Source organism: Fundulus heteroclitus, unplaced genomic scaffold, assembly GCF_011125445.2.
Source record: "Fundulus heteroclitus isolate FHET01 unplaced genomic scaffold, MU-UCD_Fhet_4.1 scaffold_574, whole genome shotgun sequence".
Classification (NCBI taxonomy): Eukaryota; Metazoa; Chordata; class Actinopteri; order Cyprinodontiformes; family Fundulidae; genus Fundulus; species Fundulus heteroclitus.
The window spans coordinates 33,479-58,374 of NW_023397005.1; the positions used below are offsets into that span (position 1 = coordinate 33,479).

General features: G+C 40.1%; 1 protein-coding gene across 1 annotated transcript; it reads right to left on the reverse strand.

Annotated features, from left to right (window-relative positions):
• Positions 1–540: 540 nt before the first annotated feature.
• stx18 (syntaxin 18) lies at positions 541–24,578 on the reverse strand. Its single transcript, XM_012870757.3, has 11 exons — positions 24,366–24,578; positions 7,968–8,035; positions 5,059–5,174; positions 4,431–4,508; positions 4,280–4,346; positions 4,077–4,168; positions 2,251–2,342; positions 1,935–1,993; positions 1,285–1,354; positions 1,112–1,192; positions 541–1,027 (listed from the first exon to the last, which is right to left on the reverse strand). Exons 1-11 carry the CDS (start codon positions 24,561–24,563, stop codon positions 932–934), a joined length of 1,017 nt encoding a protein of 338 aa, XP_012726211.2. The 5' UTR covers positions 24,564–24,578; the 3' UTR covers positions 541–931.
• Between the last annotated feature and the right edge of the window lie 318 nt (positions 24,579–24,896).

The following is a 24,896-nucleotide window of genomic DNA, read 5'->3' on the forward strand; positions in this document are numbered from 1 at the left end:
CAGCCTCTACAGGCAACGTTATGCTCTCTTCTCTGTGGACAGAGATATTTGGGAGCTTCCAGTTTAAAATAGGCCGGAGCCCTGGAGTTATTTTTTTTTTTAATTAACATCCTGAACACTTTCCTTTCATTTGAAGGTGAGGGGTTCGGGTCCATTGGCTTAAACTTGTACATAAGTAGGCGTTTCAACAGGACAATGATCATAAATGCACATTACACAGGTTTTTGGGATGGATAAAGCAGGATAACAAACCTTTGAAGTTAACTTTGCAAACGTATAAATTAACATCTGAACAGAGCCGTAAACGCTGGGAGAAACATTAGTCCTATTTACAACATTAGCGTGAAATGATGCTCAACAGGTAATGCTCCTTAGCTGAGGAAACAGTGACACGCTGTGGCTTTCTGCAGATCTTCACCTTCCTGAACCTCCAGCCTGAATATTAAACACACTACCTTTGAAAAAAAAACAACAATGAACACATCCTGGATTACAATTCAAGTCCAACTGAAGGTGTTCGTTTCACAGAAAAAAAAAGAGTAGTGTTTCTACTGATTTTTATTTAATTTGAAAGACTAATATTTTATTATGTGGTAGGATTTACAAAAGACATCATCAGCAGCGGCAGGCAAACATTGATCGCTCTTTTAGTGGTAGAATAAGACTGATAATCCTCTGGATCACGTCTTAAACCGGATACAGCTCTCTGTCCACAGAAGTGCACTCCTCCATCAGCGCTCCCCTGAAAGTGCTGGGCAAAGACGAATAGATCTACATCAGGGGGGCGAACAGACCCTCGTCTACGCTCCAAGCCAGTCTTCTTCGAGAACAACTTGTCCACCAGCTGCAGCGCAGTGAGCCGTGCGTTCAGTCCAAAAGGCTGTCATGACGTCTTTATAGGACCGTCAAACAGTCCTTCGAGGGAGCCTCGTTAACTGTCGTACCAGTCCAGAAATAAGAGCGAGAAGGAGCACATGACGAGGAAGAAGAGGATCCACACTCGGAAGCCAGCATTGTTTTTGATTGCCTTGAAAAAAAAAAAAGCATAAAGTGTCATTAGTCACTTTATGACTAATACACAAACGAGCGGAAAGTGCCAGGTTTTAAATACCTCTCGAATGTCCTCATTGCCCTCTTTGACGTTTTCTGTTGCTCCCACAACCAGCTGGTGAATATTATCTATGTCGGTCTCCTGTTACAGGAAGACAAAGGGACAGCGGGCTTATGCACAGGTCTGCATTTAAAGTGGCAGAGAATGAGAGAATCCCACTCGGGTCGTCTTACTTGTTGGAGGACTTTTTCAGCAAAGATCTCCTGAAGTCGGGAAATCTCCACCACTTTTCCTTCAATTTGCCTGGCAGGTTCAAAAAGTGAGAATTAGAAATGATCCCGGGAACTATTCAAATCATACGTAGTCGAGCCTTTTTTCTTCCTTCAGCCAGGTGTGTTTGTTTCGGTGACCAGATCTCCCATAACCAAATGTGGGACAACAGGACGCTTGTGAGGGACCAAGTGGGACACGAACACTATGATGACATCATGCATTTTAATTTAACACAGATCGTACCTTACAATAATCAGTCTCTGCTTTGCCTAATATTGCACAACTATTAATTATCATGACTCAGGAGTTCATTAAAAAGGCATCATTTAACTTTTTCTGAACTTTAATAACGCAGCTCTCCCTGACGGTGACTGCAGCTCTGCATTCTTTATTTCAGACAAGAAAAATGTCAAGTAATGTGGACTTTCCTGAATGTGACCCAGTCAAATGTGGGACATTCTTTCAGTTTGTGGCTCAGCAGGACAACAGTGAAAAATGTGGGACAGTCCCGCACAAATCGGGACGTCTGGTCACCCTAATCTCTGTGTGTACAACAAATCATAAATTCCCTGTATTCCTGTCAAAGTAGTGTTCACCAGAACAAACTCACCTCACTTCATCCACCAGGCTGTTCATTTCGCTGACCAATTTCTGGTTCTCCTGTTCGAACTACATAAAAAAGAAAAAAAAAAAAACGTCCCATTTTCTTAAGTGTAAACCTCAAACCCCTAGTCGTATCGTTTCAGTCAGCTGACAATGCAACAAACGAAATAAGCCCTAAAGCTCTCCCATTTGTCTGTTTTGCTGTGCCGGGAATTATTATTATTATTTTACATCAGAGAACGGCTTTACATTCATGAGACATAAAGCTCATACAGCTCTACATGTTTGGGCTGTTTTTAAGCCTGATCCGTAACGTTGCCCACCATCTGGATTTCCTCAGGAGAGAGCTCGTCTTCCACTCGGCCCTCCTCCCACAGGCTGACGCCGTTGTCCTTCACTTCTGATACGTTCTTCTCTGCAACGAGGACGAAAGGATTGGTTAAAAACATTCTATATATATATATATAAAATATATATATATATATATATATATATATATATATATATTTGTGTTACACCTATATGAAATAATGATGCTGCAACACTTGAAAATTTGAATTTTGAACCTATGCCTTCTAATTTCTGCTTATTGTTAACAGGTAACTCTATTCCTGCAGGTTATATTTTACAGTCAATATCTTATTATTCAAATCAAGGGGAGTATGGCTCAAACTTATTTCACTTAATTTGGCCTAGTTTCTTCAGACTGGAAATGGCTCAAACAAATAAATAAGGATTTATTGTGCTAAAGACATCAATGATATAAAAATAAACAAAACTAATAAATGTAAAAAATACACTGCGATGAAAGTAGTTGCAAAATTACACCTCAGTAAATTAGAAAATCACTGAAGTTTATTTCAGTAATTTACTCAAGTGAAACTCATTTATTAAAATAGAATTAAACACAGATTATTCCCAATGTTTATTTCTATTCATATTGATAATAATGGTTTATAGCTAATGACCCCCAATCATGTAATATTCATTTACCTGAATATTACATAACACCAATAAAAAAATTGTCAACAAAAATGCATGCCTACTGAACATTACCTTCATATAATGTACAGTATATGTGCTCAGTACTTAATTTTTGCTTAGTGACCCTAATGCATGAATTACTGTATCAATGCAGCGTGACATGGAGGCGATCAGCCTGCATTTCTGCTGAGGTGTGGAAGAAGCCCAGATTGCTTCATAGAAGGCTTTTAGATCAGGCATAGTAATGTAAGTAGGACATCAATAATGTCCCAGAAAGGTTAAAAAAAACAAAAGAAGGAGCTTTAAAGGTGTGTTCACATTGGCACCACAAAGTGGTGGCTGCTGACGCTCACCTGACATACCGGCGGTCGTTTGCACAGCAGGCGACAAGCCAGAAATAAAGCAGTACAATGGCGCTATTGAGTGACACTTTCACTTCCCTGCCACTCCAGCCTCCTCACTCACTCTTTTCCAGCCTCGGTCCTTTCTGGACTTGTCTCGGTGCTATTAATTGGTTGAGTTATACAATCAGGCCGACCGCAGACCGCCACCATCAGTTTATCTTCCATGTTGAACAAAAACTGCTAAGTCTACGCCACAGTCTTTGCCCCACGTCACATTCAGTTCCTGATTGGTTGTTGTGGCGCAATGAGACACTAAAGTTCAGCTTTCTCAACTCCGACTACTGTCGCTTCGCATTCCTCGCAGGTTCCGTTTCGCTCTGGCTTTGCTTTAATCACCAAAATCAGGTTTTGCATTGGCAGAGTCGCTCTGTAGCCTCGCTTAGCGTCGCTGCCATGTGACATCTGCACATAGGGATGACGTGTAAATCTGTCGCTAAGCCTGACACATTCGCACTCAATGTGAACGCACCTTTAGAAGTCCCCAACAGGTTTCTGATGGAAACCCTGCATTAGCACCTAGCTTTGGGACAAAATGTCTAGACATTATTAGAAAAGGAAAAATACAGACAAGAGGCAGTGCTGAAGACTTCCAGAAGTTTTTAAAGGAAACTGTAGTAAAAGTAATAAAAGGCTTTTCTCGAAAACGGGCTCCAATATCTCAGAAATTAAAAAAAAAAAAGAAAAGTTTGACCTTATCTTATCACAACACCAATGTCTTTAAGTATCCATTGCTCTGGTTCCTATTGAACTCGGTTACTTACCAGCACTTTCCTCCTTAACAACTTTCTCCTCTGCAGGCTCCACCTCCACAGTTTTCTCCACTTTACCGGGATGCTCTGGTGCCAGTCTGGATCTGTAACCATTAAGTCTTGATGTTAATTGGCTCACCTGCAGTTACCAGAATCACTACGATCCCAGGCTAAAGTGTGGTAGAAGTGCTGGCATGAAGCGTGCACACACTCACAGTCTCTTCTTGTCCACCATCCTCTTGACTCTAATCGCTCTCTGCTCAGAGTACAGCTTACACACTCCTTAAGCGCAATGACAAACACAGACACGATTTAGCCATGCGGTCGATTGTCCCGAGACCCGGGTACACCGTTACAGAAAATTACCTTTCAGATACATGTCAATGAGGTCCAGCACCGCAATCCGGTGTTCCTTAATCTGAGCTGACGCCGCCTGCTTCTCCACTGCGATGAAAACAACTTAATCTTTATTCACAGACAAACGGATGTAAGCAAGCTACAGCAAATGTAACGAAGCAAAGACTCATGCAGGTACAGCCAGGTGAAAAAAAAAAAAAAACAGGAGACCCCCGCAGCTTCTTGTTACTATCAACCAGTTTCTGACATTGGTCTGACAAAAGTTGGACCCCCTCCTCGCTTTAAGCCGTGGGATGTTTGAGTGGTTCCTCATTTTAAGTCACACAACAGCGTTTTAACAGGAAACCCTAAGTCACTCAGATACGACTGTGTGATTTTAGCCATTTTAAGTAGAAACTCATTTCATCCTCCTGAGAAATTGCTTTTTTTTCCCCCTGCTACTTTTTTAGAGAAGATTTTCTGAAGTTTTGCTCTTTATAGTTTTATTTCTACTACTTGAATTCTTCAGTTTTGCATAACTTGATGTCAAATAAGTTAGAAAAAAAAACACAAGTGGTTGCAGGGTATCCTAATTGTTTCTGCCGACTGTATAGGAGAACTTCAACCATCCAGCAGATGAACCGAATCCAACAGAAACCTTCATTGCGTAGCTGCTTGATGGCTTCAGAGCAGGTCCTCATGAAGATCTGAGCATCCTGGTCAATCTGGTCTCGCTCGCTGTCGGTCATGCGGCTGAGATCTGTTGAAATAAGACTACAATAAAAAGAAAACACGTTCAATTAGGAACAGACTTAGGAAACAGCTGATCTAACTCATTTTGGTGACAACCTACCACTGACGATAATATAAAAAAAAAGCACAAAACCCCAAAGAACACTACAAGTTGTAATTCAGCACAGATGTAAAGGTGGACGATGAAAGTAATCAATCATTAAACCTAAAAGCTCAATAATTCACTCATATTTCACTGAGTAATGTCCCAACAATTGTTTTATGGTAGAGATATTGTAATATGCTTTTGATCCAGCAGAGGGCACTCTAAGGAGCCTTTATCAGCACTATAGCTTTTGGTGCCTGCTGCGTTAATGGACACCAGGAAGAAAAGCTAAGATTTCTCCCACAAAACCATCTGAGAAGGTCAAAGTGTTGTTGGGTTGACGCAGCAGATGGACAACTAATTAGAAATCTCACCAGTGTTAGATGTTTAATGCATTTTGTATGATTTCCTTTTTTCCCCCCTAAATGTGATTTTTTAATATTGCTCTACAATGATCAGAAACTGCCTTTGTTAAACAATCTTTCTGTAAGAGAAAGGAGAATTTTAAACTCACAGCTCTGGAGTCTCATTTATAAAAACATTGTGTAGAATCCATACTAAGTATATGTACAGCAAAAAATTATTAAAAATGAAAAAAATGTATCTGATTTAATAGCATTTTATAGATTTTATATCAGAATGCAATGCATGGGGTCTAAAGTAGAATATTGGCTAATTATCCCATTTGCAAGATCCAGCAGTGCCAATGCATCCACCCAGACGAAATGTTACGAAACTTTTATCTAAGATGGCTTATGGGCATTGTTTTTATTTATTTGAAAGGTCCTTGCATATAGTTAAGTGGCGCTGTGAATAATCCTGCGGTTCTGAATGTTTATGATGCAGTTGGTCTATGATTAAAGTCCATTATGGAGCGAAATTTAACGTTGTCATCAAGCAGTTTGGCTGCAAATCACCACTTAACCATTTGTGTTGTCAATAATAATAATAATAAAAATAATCATCTTTATTGTCATTGCAACATGCATTCCAAAGAAATTTGTTCTCTGCATTTAACCCATGCCCTTGGGGATGCAATCTGGGGTTAAAGGTTTTGTTCAGGGAGCCAGAATGGCAGTCTGTGGGAGTTGAACCCAGAACCTCCGCGACACAAGTGCAACCACTAGGCCACCACACCCCCAAAACGAGTGTACGCATGGGTCAGAATTATGTAATCCCAACTTTTGTGTGGAAAGCGACATATGCAGGCTTTATAAATGAGGCCCCAGGGCTGGGTGTTAAAGAAACAAACGTATCCCTGGCTTTTTTTCTGCTACTACTGAATGCTGCTGCACTAAAGCCACTTACAGTTCTTAATATTTTCAGTAACGCTTTTCCGGCAGAGAATTTATCAACAAATGTCTCAAAGTAGAGCTTACTCTCCATGCCCACAGCAGCATTCACAACCCCCCCCCCCCCCCCCCCCCCCCCAAAAAAACCCCCAAAAAACTCAGAAAGCCTTTGAGCCAAGGAAAGGCTGGATTAGTCCCTGGGCGTGATTTGTTCTACACTTGGTTGAAGCTCAATTATTCCAGACAATTAGACTGGAGCCTGCCACAACAGACCACCCTACTCGCTGCTGACCTTTCGCCAGCGCTCGCTGCCACCAGCGCACTCTCACAAACACGACACATACGCACTTATTTACATACAGAAAATCTTTTTTTCACTGCTGTCAGATTTTAAATGAGACTACATGTTCCCTGTTTTAGGCCAAATGGAATTACCAAAATGATTCCTATCTCCCACATGCCAGAATATTGAGAGAGTCAGAAGTGTACGTACAATAAGATTACCACACCTCTAAGAATGCTTTTGTCAAAGCCAACATGACGACATCATGTTAGCTTTGTAAACTACTGGCAGCTTAATCCACAACATATGGGTTAAATAAAAGTACACCTGAAGACGTACTCTGTTTCGTTTTGTGACATCGTGGGAAAAAAAATCAAGAGAAATCAGCACAGAGAAAGGTTCCATTACTAGAAAATTTACATAAAATGCCAGATTACAGTTTATAAACGCACAGAGACCTTAATGTTTGGAAATATGTCCTGTGGTCTGAGGAAAATAAAACTGACGTGTTTGTCCATGATGACATTTGGAGGAAAGTTTTGTGGCGTTTTGCTGCAGGAGGGACTGGTGCGCTTCACGGCATCATGAGGAAAGAACGTTAGGAGGAAATAGTGAAGGGATATCTCAACACACCAGAAGGAGAGGTTAAAGCCTGAGCACCAGTAGGTCTCCCAAATGGACAATGACCAAAAGAATATCATCGAAATAGTTAAAGCGGCTGAAGGACAGCAAAGGAGCGTCGACCCCAGTTCACCACAACCTGTGGGCCGAGGTGAAGAGGCACGTGGGAGCAGGGCGGCCTGGTTCTGCCAGGATGGGTGAGAAGCTCGTTGTAGGATATCCAAAACGTTTGACCAAATCATACAGTTTAAAGAGTATTTCAATCAAATATTAAGGAAATACATTTGAACTTCAATGAAAAAAAAAAAAAAATCTAATTATTCTGACTCATTTTTCTGACATTTAGCATGGATTAAAATAGCAAAACTAGTCTAAGTCTGATTTATTGTCAGGCAGTGAGACAAAATGTAAATTAACACAAAATGCATGTAAACATCTGGCTTTAATTGAATATGCGGGGTTTTTTTTTTTTTTTGGTCCGGTCATCAGCGGCACTCTTCCGGGCTCTGCGTCGGGTTACTGCAGCAGCTTACCTTCCGGCGCTCACGTAGTCTTTCCTGTGCTGCAGCAGGAAGTCTTTGAGCTTCGAGATGTTCGTTATCTGCCGAGACAAAGAAGCATTAACACACCTCCACACCTCCGCGTCATCGAGTACGACTGAAACGGGTTACACGTTTGTTTCAGAGGGACTTTCATTCAGGCAAACGGAAACACGTTTCCCCCCCGCCACGCTCAGGCAGGGCCAGAGTAAAGTCGCGTTCGGTACATACACTGGATCTGACAGGTAACCTAATTCAGCCAATCTGACGTCTGTTTGACGTCTCAATATTTACTTACAGCAGCTCATCAATCCCTGAACATAAGAAAACTCCGACCAGCAATTTCCTCAATTAGCAGCTCTCATAAATAAAAACATGAGCCTCTGCGTACACAGCGCCGACAGAGCCATCTCTAACAAGCATTCAAATTATGATATATTTATCGTAGCGAAAATGTCTGTGTGTGTTTGTGCTTGTGTGTGTGTGTGTGTGTGCACAAGGGAAACCAGAGGAAACTTGGTTCGCTCCAATATTTGCCGTTGCAATTTGGTCAAATATTAAAAAAGACCAAATTGCTTCCCCCGTCGGCAGCGCTCCCCTGGCAGGGTGCGAGCGGGGGCCTGGGTGCACACACAGCGGGCTCTGTTGGGTCCAGCACACGACAGAGCTCAGACAAGGCCTGGACTGAAAAATGACACAATGAGTTTGCCTGTGACAGCAGCCACAGAGCTGGCGTGGCGTAGGGGGGTGGGGGGGGGGGGGGGGGGTGTTTGGACAGCTAGACGACGCTGTCTTCAACCTTCAGACTTCTCACTCTAACAACCTCAATTATCAAATTGCCTTGGCTACTAGAAGTAACCTGGCACCCGGGTTTAATGGCGGCTCCCAACATTCATTCCGCGCGACGTGCCGACCCGAAGCGGATTTATTAAAGCTGACGTCTGAGAAAGGAACACGTCCCCCGTCCCCCCCGTCCACCAGTCCCCAGAGAAAGAGACAAACGGGGTTAACGAATTTGTCTGCTTACAAAGACAACAGTGATGCAAGGCTGAGCGCCAGGAGGGGCACGCAAACACAGGCAGGGGCAGCTGAGGTGAGCCTATCCTTGTAATAATACCATTAATTGAGGTCAGGAGCTAATTGTAGCTCAGTGTGACCGAGTTCAGAGCGGGTTAAAGGAGAACAGAGCACATCCTGTGGACCAAATTGTCAAGCTCTTCTCGGCAGATGAGAGAGGAGGACTCGTCTTTTTACCCAAAGAGGCCGACGGGCGTCACGGAGACGACTTTCTGCTTCATGGTTTGTCTTTTGAGGTCGTTTCAGTATAAGAAGTTCATCGGCTCGATATATTATGTCTTCTGCAGCACAACTCTAAGTTAGTTGAGCAACAGAAAAATGGCGTTAAATGCTAAAAGTATTCATTTATTCACAGTGCTCTATTCATCCTCTCACCAGCACGAGTGGCTTTTAATGATGCGTGGGGGACATTTCTTTTTTTTTTTTTTTTTTTTAATAGTGGGACACTGACACCGGAGACAAGTTTAACAAAAGCCAGAATGGAGCTCACAAATTTTTATTTGATTTCTTTAACCCCCAGGGTACAGGGTAGACATACGGGCTCACATGTAGAGCTTAGGGGTGCAGGTATAGATTATTTTATCTTCATAAATTAATATACCTCAATAAATAAGTGTCTTGAACTAAAAAACAAACATTTATAGTACATTTTAACTGCATTGTAAATGTTTTTCTTTATGTTTCATCCAATTTAATGGTGACAACATGGAAATTTAGTAATGAGGTATTATCTATCTATCTATCTATCTATCTATCTATCTATCTATCTATCTATGCATGCTTGACAAAACATTAGGCAACATAACTAGGAATGTAACTTTTATTTTGGTAATTGTTTAATCTGTGCATTATTTTTTGATTAACAGGTTAATAAACAATAAAAGTTTTTTTGTTTTTTGTAACTGAAATTTAACCAGGTGAAGCTTAAACTAGGCCAATTGAGGAGTTCTGGATAGAGCATGTTTATAGACAAAAGTGTTTTCAAAATGTATATATTTATGTACAGACCTAACTTAATTACTGCTCTGAGTGGGTCTTCCTTTCAGCAAATTACATATTTTAGAGTCTTGAGACCCCAGTTAACGATTGGTTTTGATTACTGAATTAGTTGATGATTATTTCAATAATCCAATTAATCACGATTAATCGGATTGTTTCAGCGCGAGTAGAGCTAGAATGCAGATTCATGTTTAAAGTAACTTCTTAATAAATTATTATTATTATTATTATTTTACAAAGTAAGCAGGTAGGGAAGGGTGTTTTAAGGAGGGGGGGGGAAGACATGTGGTGAATGACCTCAGGCCGGAATTGAACCCGGGTCAGCCGCGTCGAGGACTAAGGCCTCTGTGTATGGGGTGTTCTCCGATGGCACAGGGGTAGTGACCCTTATGAGAAGGCTTTAATTGCTATCAAGATTTCTCCAATGATTTTGAGAAGGGTATAAATTGGACAGGCCATTTTTATTAAACGAATATTAAAACTGACATTTGTTTTATTTTCTTTTCCTTTGAAAGTTGCCTGACGTTAGAAACACACTTCTTAGCTGAAAGAAAATAATCAAAAATCTAAACCTGCCCTGGTCATGAGTAATGTTGGGTTTAACGGTGCCACCACTAATATTTGACAGAACCCTCAGCCTCCATGTAACAATCAACAGGATGCTGGCCTTATTGTCCGGATCTTTGACCAGTTTCATTATGAGATTGTGTAAATTGGTTAAAGTACTTTATTTAAGCTGGTTGCCACCAGGCACTGCTTTCTTTTTCTTTCATTTCTTCCAGGTTTAGAGTTGGTGGTATTCCAAATACGCAAACATTCATCCTCTATCTGTTTTAATGTAGGGGTAAGCCTTCCCTCTTTTATTATTCCAGCCACTTTTTGCCATGCCCCAGTACCACCGGCAGTGAAAGAGCCCCGCTGCATAATGCTGCCACCACCATGCTTGACAGATGGTTTGGTAATATTAGGTCTAAAAAGCCTCACTCTGACTCCTTTAGTCTTACTTTCGCTATAGTCAAAAGCTTATGCTTCATCTGCTCTGACAATAAAGCCTTTCTCAACAAGGCATCTGGCTTGTTGCAAATCCCAGTCGGGTTTGAAGGTCCAGCTTTTTCCCCCCTGCCTGGCGTCTTCTCAGTCCATGCTGATACTAGACTGGCTTCCGCATCTACCAGTTTATGATCAGCTTGAGGATTAGCAGTTCCTGGGTTATTCTCGATTAACCCAATAACCACCTTCATTTGGTCGGAGAGCTGGCTGTTCCAACAGCACAAAGAGCAAAACACCAGATTACTGGTTCTGGACTGGATAAACCAGAATAATCACAGCCTTTTTAAAAAAGATGCACATATCCAGACAGAAAGAAACATCCAACCAAACATGTGTGTCGTATGTATTTGAGGCTGTATATATAAATTAGATCCTATTTGAAAAAATAAAAATAAAAATCCATAATAAATTTAAACGTATTCATTACAGTTCCTGGTAGTATTACAAGTCCTTTACAAAAAAGAAACGTTCAAATTGTTGAATAAACCCCCTAAAATGAACAAGGCATTCATGCCGATGATGAGTCTATGTAAAACTGACTGAATCTGGAAACGACGCGTAAACCCTCCAGTTTCTGTTGGCCTTTACCGAGACATAACTCCAGTTTATGATCACCAATGACTTTGGTGTGTCAGTGAAGGCATTTCTGCAGTACATCATCATCATCATCATCATCATCATCATCATCATCTGCAACGTGGCATGAAATGACCAACGCTAAGCAGCAGCTATGATTGTACGGTAAGGTCATCCTCACCATATGTCTACACATTTTAGCAGAAAAGGCTCAACAGATAAAAATGTACACATACAAGAAAAATGACACAATGGAAGCACATTTTCTAATTTAAATGCTGTTTTAAAGTTTACTTTTCACCATAAACTCTGCTTTCTGTGAGCGGTTAACACCGGCCACTTAGCTTCCTCCGTATGTAGAGGCAGGCGGCGGTAGTGCAGCTTTTAGTCCAGCAGGCAGTGCCAAATCCTCAGTGTTGAAACCGGCTGAATCAGCAAACCATGTGCACAAGTTTTTCTGGTGGAAGGCAGGGGAGTGTGGAGCCTGCTGCTCTGGGGGCTGAGCGGTCTCCTGTGTGTATACATTGGAGCTCAGATTCCCAGCGCAACCTCAAGGGTTTGCAGGGGGTCAGAGGGATCAATTGCTCTTGTAACTTAAGACCTTAAAGAGCAAGTAATTCCCCAACAATGAGGAAAAGGGGGTGGCCCTGGTGCGCGCCGCTCACCATAAATGCGTGCAACTGAGAGCGTGTGTGTGTTTGGGTGCAGCCGACAAAAGGTGGGTGCGAGGCAGCGCTTGCAGCGGAGGCAGGAGGAGACAGTCTGCCGGGCTATATCTAATCTCGTCATCATCAAAGACCCCCACTTTACCTCCTCACTTTCTCCTTCCCCGCTGCTCCCCTCCAGCCCTGGCTGAGCCCAAACAAACCATCAGGAGGGATTATTATGAGGAAGAAAAAGGAAAAGGCTTAGCAGGCAGATTTCCAAAGAGCTTGGATGGCTCTTTGTTTTTTTTTTTTTTGCTTAAGACAGGTAACTGGCAGAATGCGGCGATGAGCGCACCGCTTCGCTTTAAAGACCCTGACTGCGTGGTCCTGACCGTGGGCTATCCGTCCTGACGCCACGGTTGCGCCGCGTTTAAATACGCCGGCCTTTTTTTGCAGGGAGACGCGCTTAGGACCGGGGCGACATGTTGACTTTGTTACCATGTTTATGTCTGACTCACTAATGGGCCCAGTTTGTTCTTCTCATGTGTGCTCGGTTAGATGGTTTCACTCAGCTTGGTAAACAAACAAAATCTATGATAATTATGGTGGCTGGCTTATTTATACGTGGTGAAATGAATCTTTCTTGATGCACAGTTTTATTGTATCAATGTGGTATTACGGCATAATTCAGTAAATTAAAAAAGGTGTGGGCCTTGATGTGGCTCCCAGACATGGATCAAACTTTCAACTTACTATTATTCTAATGACACATACAATATGGGTTTTATAATGAATTGATCGTTTGCCTTCATGGAAAACATAAGAAACACCCACTTCAAATTTCTGCGTTTGACATATTTTTGCATGTACTAGGGTTGTCTGGGTGTAAAAATATTTTTGTCATTATTTAAAAAATAATGGACATGGTGGGATTTGTGGTCTGTGGTTTAACCTGAGGGAAGACCTATTTGACTGTGAAGTCCAGATGATTTGGGTATTAAATCTAGCGCCCATCACCAGCCTCCAGGTCAGTTTTTCCTCTCGGTTTAGTGTTAATGTCATTTTAATATTCAAATAATAATGATAAAAAAAAAAAAAAAAAAAATCACATCACATCACTGATACAGGCGGTAGGGTTCAGAGCAGTTTCAGTAGAAACTGGCTTGATGCATTCTCCAGCATCTCCCGTTAACACATTTCATAGTAAACATATGCAAAGGCCAACAATGTCACATCCACCTAAACATAAAAGAAAAAAAAACATATTCAGGTTTTCTGCACGTTTCAAGGGGTCAAAGTTCAGACGTTTTGATTGAGATAAAATAATTGAACATCTTTATTCGTTTGATGCAAATTTCCACAAATTTTAGCCCTGAAAAGGCAGATTTATGAATTTATTGGAGATTTGTCTGCTGTTGTCTGGCTTTATAAAGGAAAGCTACAACAACAGCAGACTGCGAAGAGGACGGTTGGATAAATGGATGGAAAAATAAACAAACGGATGGATCAAAGTATGGAAATGGATGGGTGTACAGAGAGGTGGAGCTAGACGAAAGGATGGATGAAACGTTGACAAATGGGCGGAAAAAATAGATAAAAACTCATAGTTTCCCAGACTGTGTATGAATGCTGCATTTTACTTTTTTAAGACCCTAAGTCAGTTTTACACAGTAACTCAGAAGTAGGTACACTCCTCCCATTTGGTACATATTTTTTCCATCTTTTCATGGGACAACTCTGAAATTATGACACTGATATAATGCAATGTAGTCAGTGTGCGGCTTGTAAATTTGCTGTCACCTCCAAATAACTCAACACAGTCATGAATGTCTACATTGCTGGCAACGAAAGGGAGTATCACCCCTAACTAACAGGAAAAGTCCAACTTGTGCCCGCTGTCATGTGACTCGTTAGTGTCACAAGGCCTCAGGTGTGAATGGGGAGCAGGTGTGTTAGACTTGGATTTTCTTCGCTCTCACGCCCCGTAATATTGGTCTAGGGAAGTGACTACTCTCTAAGGGTCTGAAAAACACATTTTGCTGCTCTACATAAAGATGGCCGAGGCTATGAGAAGGTGCTGGACATATAAGCAAGTCTCCAGACCTAAACCCTATTGAGAATCTGCGCAGCGCCATCAAACTCAAGGTGGAGGAGCGCTAGGTCTGATGTCTTTCTCACGTTGTCACGGAGGAGTGGAAGATGATTCCAGTGGCAACCTGTGAAGCTCTAGTGAACTCCAGGCCCAAGATACTCAAGCCAGTGCTGGAAAAATAATGACGACACAAGATATTGACCCTGTGAGCCCAATTTGGACATTTCTACACGCAGTGTACTCCCATTTGTTACTTGCTGTTTAGACATTAATGGATGTGTTGAGTTATTCTGAGGGGACAGCACATTCACACTGTTATCCAAGCTGTACATTGACTACTCTACAGTGGATCAAAGTGTCATAGTCTTCAGTACTGTATAAATGTAGTCAACTTTATTTATTCATTTTATAGTAATAGCCATCAGTACATATATTCATAGTACATATTCACCTGTAACCTCTGTTATAATAACAATCATCTGTAAATTATGCTATTGTACATATCTGTAAAAACTCTATTTATAGTAATATCCACCTGTATATTATATTTGGTACATATCCAGCTGTACATTTAGTTCACAATACTAGTTATCTATATATTATATTCATAGGACAAATCTATCAGTAAAACTCTGTTTATAATAGTATCCATCTCTATATTTATTCAGTAATAACCCATGTCCTGTACTTATGGAACCATTGTTTATCCTGCACCTGCTGCTATTGCACTTCTGGTTAGACCTAAACTGCATTTCGTTGCCTTGTACCTGTACCTGTGTAATGACAATAAAGTTTAAATCTAATCTAATCTAATCTAACTTCAATTGTTGTTTACCAATGTTAGATTAGCCGTGGTGCATTATTTGATCCACATCAGTTACCTTTTTTAAGCCCCAGACGAAGTACTCGGCTGAAGGGTGCTCAGACAACACAGATCTCTGGACTGGGTCTGAACCCTAAGTGTCTTTTACAGGAGCATCAATACTTCAAGTTAAAACACAACATCTGCATGTTGCTGGTGATGACAGTGATTTAAAATATATATATATATATATATATATATATATATATATATATATATATATATATATATATATAAATAAAATTTTTTTTTTTTGGGCTAATGCAACAAGAAAATTAGGATTTTATTCCTCAAACAGACAAAAATCCTATTTCAGGAATAGACATTTCTTAAGGAGAATATCAGTCTATAGCGGCTTTGTCCCCCCCGTCCCCCATACACACTTTGACTCCGGCAAAGTAATCTGGATTTATGAGTGCAATTAGGTTGTGCTTGTCTCAGTCCAGATTAACACTAAAACATAGGAAAAGAGATAAGGAGAAAAATGCTTTAATCGTGATTATTTAGTCTGCATATTTGTAGCCATGGTGCTAAGTGGAATGTAAAATATCACTGGATCTATTCCTTGAACAGTTTTTCCCCATCATTAAGCATCAAGTGCTGTGTGATGATAATCGGCATTCAAATAGGCTTAAGAGCAACGGCTTTCAGAACCTAAATGTGACTGAGGTTATCAGACAAGGAAAGCACATTTCTTATTTCCTTTAAGACATTATACACACAACTACAGAAAAAAATTATTAGAAAAAGCAATTGTTCAGTTAAAATGTTTCTTGTATAAGCTCAACTTTTAAAGGCAACAAACTTACCCCCTTAGCATTGCTGATAAAAAAGCAACAAACTTAGATGAATGCATAACCACAGCTAATAAGACCACACAATATTCCTACTGTTCAGCTAAACATTAGAAAATGCTGTAGTTTGAGAAAGCACAGTAACTAAAGTACTTAGCAGTCCTCAGAGATATGAGCTGATCAAGATGACTATGTATGTGTTTTATTTGAATAGTGGCTGAAATCCTGTAATTTCATGATCAAGTAGGCATGCCACTGTCATTTAACAATGTCCTATTATAGAGACGATGAATAATGATTATTTTCTCAAACAAAAAGCTTATAAAGAGACCTGTTTTCACATACATTTCAAAATTTGAGCCCCAATATTCCAATCTTGTGACATCTTGAAACCATTAAGACTGTAGAGCATTTGATGTTCTTATTTTAATAATAAAAAAAAAAACAAATAGAAAGTGAAAGTAGATTATACTTGAAACTAACAGCAGGGAGGTTCAGCAGACTAATTATGACACCATTTACCAGGGTGCATCTATCCAAAATACCGCTTTACACACCCTGCTTAAGCTGCAGCATTTTGCACGTTTAAATGTTTTCGGCCATCAACATTTTATCAGCAGCCCTGGTAAAGACATGTAAAAACCCTCAAAATTAGTTAACCCATTTGCTGTGGTTTCCTAACAGTAAATCTGGACATCATGTGACCCTCCTTACAATTACTTTTAAAATAATGCTCCGATCACAGAAATGTTTTTAGGTGTAGCCTTTTTTTTTTTTTTTAACTTATGAAGATCACAACCTATTTGCCTTACCTGAATGGCATGTTCTCTTGTCTTTCCCATTTTGAAGATTAACTAAGGGAATAAGGTGTCTGTGTCATATTATAAGTACACCTAAATATAAGCTCTGAAACTAAAGTAAAAGCACAGATTGAGACGTTGTTTTATTTTATAGGAACTGCACAGCGTGGCTGACATTTTGCTTATCTTTGCAAACGGTACTATATTAATTTATACTCTTTAGTACAAGTGCATTGCTTTTTTTAATGGAAAAAAAAAACATTAAACAGGATGCAAAAATAAACTAGTTTAACAACCCTATTGGCTCAACTAAAGAATTAAACTTTAAAGTCTGTCAAAAGGACAACGTGTTTCAAAACTAAAACAATCATACATCCATTAAGGACTTTTTCCAGATGCCTCTTGTTCCTCGTTCTGACCTCATATTACAGCATTTTTTGCGCTTTCCTGACTGCATATTCACTTGCTGCCATTTTGTGTAGGGATGCACCGATATGAACATTTGGTCTGATGTCGACGTCCGATATCAATATTGCTGTTATATCCAATAACCCGTATTTATAGAAGTGTTTGTATAATCGACAGAAAACTGCTAGCTGAATTTTTCTGTGTGTAGACTAGACTTACACACTGCTTTAGTTTATGTCTGCTTCATTTAAAAATCCCACAATCCTGGCTGCCATGCGTCACTGTCACATGACCGAACAAAACCCCCACGACCAAACCCCTCCCATCACCTTTCCTTTTTGAAACACAGGCACAAAGGGCTACTAGATAGAACTAAACATCAGTTTTGTAATATTGACCCAGTTTTACTGTGCTCATCGCATCCACAATATGTTAAAAAAGATTACTAAAATTAACCGATAATAGGGCTGGACAAAAATTCAATAGCAATATATATTGATCGATAGACGTATATCGATGATAGAAGAAAAAGGGTCAATGAAAAGTTTAACATAATAACTGTTTTTCTTCCTGTTGCATTTTAGCCATGTAAGGTAATATTACAGTCATTACATTCTCCCAACCAATCACAAGACAGATCCAGGAACGCTCTGTCACCAAGCTCCGCCCCCGTCAAAGAGCTTAGAGAGCACGTGTGCTTTTTTTTCTTTTTTAAATACTAGCAGTTTTAGTAAAAGTTGGTTGAGTAAAGGGCTGAGTTTGAATTCAGTGTTTGTGTGTCTTAATCTAAAAATAGGTCACTAAGCAACAGTATCAAATAACCTGGGCTGCACTTAAAATATATAAATATATAAATTTAATTATTTATAATTCTAATATATTGATATCAATCAATATGATTTCTATTTTATCGATATGCTTTTTTTCTATATGGTCCAGCCCTAGCCGATACCGATGATGATGCTGATATATCGTACATCTCTAATTATGTTGCATTAATCCAGGATTGGGTGATTTAAAAAAAAAAAAAAAAAAAACAAACAAAAAAGTATTATTTTGTATCAGGAGAATCTTTTTTTTCACCTACTAAACAAATATACTTTATTAAAACGTAATAATTTTTTTCAGTATTACTTTATGCATCTGTAATAAAAGATTAATTCAGTAAATACGTTTTTTTTACGCATCTCTACATGGGTTGCCAGCAATAGGCCACAAAAACGTTTTGCTTTGTACTCCAAATGTACTTTGGTGAACTCTTTTTTTTCTTTTGCACATACAAAAATAATAACACCATTTGCTCATATCTCGTTTTTAAACAGCCAAGCGTTATTAGATGTCAAAATATTTCAATTTCATGTTCACAGGGATTTAGAACGATCGGCCTTGGTTTAGCGAGTCAAGTATAATTTGATCGTATTTGTACTGAAACTAAATCATCTTTCAAGAAAAAAAAAGTTAAGTAAACCAGATTAAGGCAAATGTTTTGAAAGTATAAGTATGCTGTTTTAGCATATAGGGAAGAGGATAATATCACGGCACGGTTTCAAGGGCTGGCTGCCGGCCACACTTTTCAGCATCTCGGAGGAAAACACAGCGAGACGGAGCAGGTTTTGGAACAGCGATGCTGACGGCACAGTGGGGAGCCCGGCGCTGTTTTCTACACCCAATTTAGCAATTTCAGAGTGACCTCCTCCATTTAAAGTTGAGAAGGGCAACATGCTGAGGGGAGTGACGAGGTGAGCGGTGAAACGGAGATCACAGCGTTCCACAGCGGCCCCTACGAGGTAAAAGGTCCCCCCGCCCCGACCAAACCTCATAATGCTAACACTGGCTCTCTTATTAGCCAATCAAAACAGGGTTTTTTTTGAAAATCACTTTGAAAGGAGCTACATTTCCTTTCTTGCTGAGCTGAATTTTGAGTGAAGAGTCTCATAAGACCAGTGTGTACTTGTCAACTTTGATGTTTTTTTTTTTTTTTTTTTTTGCTTTCTATTTCTGTGAGCCTTCCAATGGGAACTCGGGACGGAGAGTTAGTGGGAGAGTTATGCATGTCTTGAAGGGCACCCACATCTGTTGTGCATTAGGTGCCGGCCGTCAACATTGTTACTGGGGACCTAATTTAATATTTTCTCTGTTTTGATCTTCCACCTTTAATCACTGGCTCTTGGGAGGATCGGCTTTCCTCAAAAATTGTTTGAGAGCCGAAAGAAAATGTTATTGCAGCATGTTTATGGAATCATGCATGGGAAGAGGCGACTTGGGCAAAAAGAGAGAGAGAGAGAAAAAAAAAAAAAGAAGCTGCACATGTCAGGCTGCATAGAAAAGGGTGGATAGGCGAGTTAGGGTAAGGTGGCCGAAAACCACGGCATAACTTGAAGCAGTCGAGACATTCCAGACTTGCAATTTCAATTTCTACAAAAAAAAAAAAAAAAAAGAAACCTTCCACTGAGATGATCTGAGATGAGATCTACACCCGAGGAGCAGACAGCAGGATGAGGAGAGCGGCAGGGTAGGGGGTGCAATACCCAGGCACCACAGGATAGGTTCAGGTTTCTTTGGAAGCAGCAGCAGTGCTTTTTATTAAAAACTCCATTTCCAATATCAATATACCAAAAAAAAAAAAAAAAAAAAAAAAAAAGAAATTGTGCAGAGCCGCAGCAGCCGCGCCCACGTTTACCTTAAAGTGATGGTTGGAGCGGCTGGGAACGACCGGATGGCCTCTGCCTCCCGGGGGGAAAACATGAAGGGGTTCTCTAGGATGGCTTTGAAGACGTCTTTGTTCATGATGTCCATATGAGGACAAGGTCTCTCAGCGGTGGGAAAAACATTAACTGAGAAGAGTCTTTTCCGATCCAATCCGATACCCGAGCTAAGCGTATCGGCTGATACCCGATACCGATCCGATGCTACTGTTGAATAAATAAACCATGTACCTTGCCAGGCTTGAAATAAACATTGTTAAAAAAAGGTTCTGCATGTTCTTTAACACGGTGCTTTTGGGGGAGCTTATTTAAGTTAGTGGTGTTGAATTTATCAACCTTGCCACACCCCTTGCAACTTACGCACTGCAGATGCTGCATGTGGCAGTCGGACTTGTTGGCGTATTAAGTTTGAAATGTTTCCAAATAGCAGACTTGGCTCGGTCCGTCACTTGCTCCATGTTGCTCTGCGTTCGCTCATCGCTAGCTGCTGTGCGTGCTCTGAGTAACCGCTGTTACAAACATAGAAACGAAGAGACTAGATCGCCATATGTATTGCTTTGTACGATATTAAAAATAAAAGAAATTACTGAATCGGAATGCCGCATGGGCAACAATCATCCGATATCTGATCCAGCTAATTAGTCAATTTCGGAGCCGATATCCAATCCAGGTATCGGATCGGCGCATCTCTATTGCACACTACGAAGACAATTTACATCAAATGAGTAATTACATCTTTAACTAATTCAATCTCTCGTGCTCTGGGTCAGCCAAACCCTAGCCTCTTGTCCTGTAACCAGCAGTGGTCATATTGTGATGTACTGGCAAATGGGAATAAAATGATAATAATAATAAAAAAACGGCTTGTTAATGTTACTCTGTGTCATCTAACCCAGCCTGCAAGCTGATTTGATAAAGCGCTATACAAGTTCCATTTAACTTTGCAGCTCCTGCATTAGACACAGGCTGGTTGCTGGTAACACAGGTTTTAGTACGACTCCTGCTGTTTAAAGTACTTTTAATGAGAGGCCAGAGAAGGTGACTGGGGTTTGGTTGCTCCGTAGAGCACAGAAACACTCCCCCACTTGGCGCTGTGCACTGTCAATAAGCTGGCTGAAAGAAGGAACCTTGCACTTTTACAAAACATATTTCTGGTTGTCAAAAAAATGCTGGCAAAGCTTTATTTTAGTCTGTCAGCCAATTAATTATTTTTCTAAATAAACGGAAATATGGGAGGTGTATGCCGGTTAAACATGTTATTAATTAGACAAACAATAGGAAAACATTACATTTTAATAACTAAGGCAAGTGACTGCAACAATCGGCCATTCAGCAAATTTTCTAACGGTAATGACTGGCTTTGAGTTAAATAACAAGCGTGAAGATCTGAGCAAGCTTGATAAGGACCCAATCGGGATCCCAAGATATTAAGGACAGAACATCTCCAGAGCTGGATCCCTTGTTGGGTTCTCCCAGCCTGCATTGGTCAGTATTGGTGAAAGGCAAAATGGACAGGTTAACGGGCGACAGAGCCACGGGCAGGAAGTGGGGCTTAGAGACGCCTGTGTGGTCTGGAACGATAATTTGCTTAAGAAGTTAATGCTGGTTCTGAGAGGAATGTGTGAGAATACACAGTGCATCACAGGTTGCTGCATTTGGTGATAGACAGCCCCCAGCAGGATGCACAGGTGGAGGCAGTTTGATGTTCTACTAAGAAGACATGGGTGCTGCCATCCATGCGGATGCTACTTTACCAACCTCAACATTATTACAGACAATCTGTTGCAAACATCTTGGTGCCAGACACCACAGCACACCTTCGGGGCTCTAGTGCATACCGAACTTCAACACATCAGGGTGGTTTTGGCAGGAAAAAGTGGACCGTTAGGCAGATAGTCATAATGTTTTGCCTATTTGTTGTAAATGCCTAGGAAGTCAATGAATTTTTCTTGGTTTGCTGTTGCCATGACACGGATAACTGAGAATTTGCATCTTGGTTTTATTATACACCATAAATAGAAAGATGGGAATAACAGCGAAAAACTACATTATAACTATAACATTTTACCATTTCAGCTAAGCCTTTCTGAAATTTGACCTCCCCATAAAAAGCAGATGTTTAGACAACGTCTGTTCCAAACAGAGATTCTGTGTTTTTCTTTAGCACACGCCCATGGATGAATTGAAGCTGAAAGTGACTGAACCTTTGTTTATGACCAAACTAGCTGTTTTTTTAGAGTGTTGCGGAGAACTTTTGATCAACGCTGTGAAGGTTTACCCCACAGTAATTGGGCATCGTGTTCCAGCACGCTCTGCTTTGTGTAATCGAAAGACTATTGAATCAAGCCGCAACGTCCTACGGGAAAGATTTCACATGTTTACTCAGCGTTTGCTTGGCATCTATCAGGAAACATTCTACACTACGAATGACAACTTTGTCCCTGCAGCTGGCTGCTCCTATATTCCCAACTTCACCCTGCATTGCCCTGTTGGCATTCGACCAATTTAAGATCTGCATTATAAGACATTTATAACTATTTGTTGTTTAATCATGTCTGTTTTTCTTTTGTTGCTATATTAATCAAGCTGTTACTAGTAATTTTTTTTTACTTATTTTAGGATTTATGGATAAGTAAGTAATGCACTCCTAACCCTCGTTTTTGAGTGTGTTGCTACTCCTTTCGAATGTGCTGTCCCTCAGGGATGAATAAAGCGGGTCTCTTTGATTCATATCATAAGTTGGTATTTTAAGACCATCTCGTCTGCAGCTGTCGCTTTTGCTGCCATTGCTTGATTTGGGATTAGGATGCGGCATCAACAGCTTTTTGAGTTGCTCTAGCTGGTAGTAGTTCTGCGTAGTTCCTACAGAGAATTGGTTGTTGTTTGGCAACACTACAGAGGTTTATTGTTAAAAATCTGGGTCAGACAAACCCACGTTCGAATTGCATGTAGATGTAATCTGTAAACTAACAATCAACTGAATGCATACTTTCTTAGCCTGCAAAGGCACCAGATTCCATAAAATATGAAATATTATATTATATATAAATATTCTAATTTAAGGATTTAACTGCACTTTACTATGAAAAAGAAAACAAACATGTCTATTTCATGGCAGATTAATTTCTGTAGCCATTTGTTAACTTTGAAAATATCATATTCTAAAGTAAGAAATTATCTGGGTGCTGCCATCAGATTATACAATGCTGCACTATAACTGTAACCATAACTGTAATAACGAATGTGCAATTCTATTTAATACACTGTGCAATAATCCTGAAAGAAGTGACTTCTGCTGCTATTACACCTGAATATAAGGTTATGCCACCACATGTATATAAGTCACCATGAATGTACATAAGACATCCTCTGCCTTATTTCTATTTCTATTTTGTATTTTTATTTTTATTTTCTTCTCTACATCTTTTTGATCCACTGTATAAACAGGGACACACTGTATATAACTGATGCACATTGTCCTACTTTGGAACCTTCTTCTTCTTCTTATTACTGATTACTGAGCCCATGTGACATGCACATTTCTCCAATGTGAGATCAATAAAGCCTATCTTAGCTTAAATTATCTAACTGATTTTCCGAAAACCCACAAAAAGGGCAGATCGCTCATCAAAGTTTATTTAGTGAACATTTCATGGCGATATCTGTTTGAAATCATTGTTTTTCTTTCCAATATAATTTTGGGTCGCAACAGAATTTCAGCTTTTTTGAATGTCTTGGTCTCTTACCTACACACAGGATGTTGGTATAATTCAAAAGGCCTTTTTCATTTGAAAAATATTGCTAACATACCTGAAACAAGGAGACATACTTTTGTTCAGTGAGCTGCTGGTGTGTATTTGAATAAAAAATGTGGCGCTTGTTACAGTTGCTGCTCTGTTAAAGGCTCATTTGTTACAAACAGATTTAATTTCCTCTTTTGCACATACCCTGGACTAGACCATGGCTAAAAGGACTGAACTTCAGCATTTGATCATACCATTTTGTTCTTAGAATGGACGATTTTTAATCTTTTTTTGTTTTGTTTTTGTTTTTTACCTCCTGTTCTTTTTATTTCAACCTTTAAAAGCTGGGATATTTCTCAGTATGGGGTTCGCCTAAAACAACCGGGATGGTTCGGAAATATTGTAACTTCAGTGCAGAAAAGAAGCAGAGGCTCCTGAGCAGGGACGACTGACATCTGCTGTATTAACAGCTTTAAGATTTATAAGTGTTGTGCATCTTTCTGCACACTTAACAGACAGATATATCCGCGCAGACAACACTACAGGACCAGGTTTTACTGCTGTGGTCGTGTTTTGGCTCCGGCTGAATGTGCAGCACAGGCTAAAGCTAAAGCTAAGGCTAGCTTTGTAGACACTCACCACTTCCTTGGCCCTCAGCGAGAAGCCGCTCTTCGGTCGGCTCTTCTTGAAAAGCTCATCTTTGGCAGAGTCCACGTTTACTCCTATTGCCTTGTTCCTGGTTTTCACCGTCTTCACGCTGGCTTTGAACAGCAACGTAATGTCCACAGCCATGTCTGCGGGAGCGGCTGCAGCGCTGTAAACAAACCGACACGTCATCAGATGATGAGGTCATCGTCCCGCGACGCTCCTGAGAGGACAGGGCTCAGGTTTTAAACGAATGTCTGGAAGATGTTTCACAGACATAAATGTAGTCATCGTCCATTTCTTCTTATGTAATCTTTTGCTACTGTTAGCCAAGTTTTATATCCACAAATGTAAAACTATTATGATTAAACCCTTTTTTAAAAGGAAGCAACAACTTATTTTTCTACATTGTCCTCCTCCAATAACAAAAAAGCTATTAAAACTTTATCTTTATGCTCTAAATTCAAAGTATTTATGTATTCCTTTACATGCTGCTATGTGTAGCTTTACTTTATTACTATTACT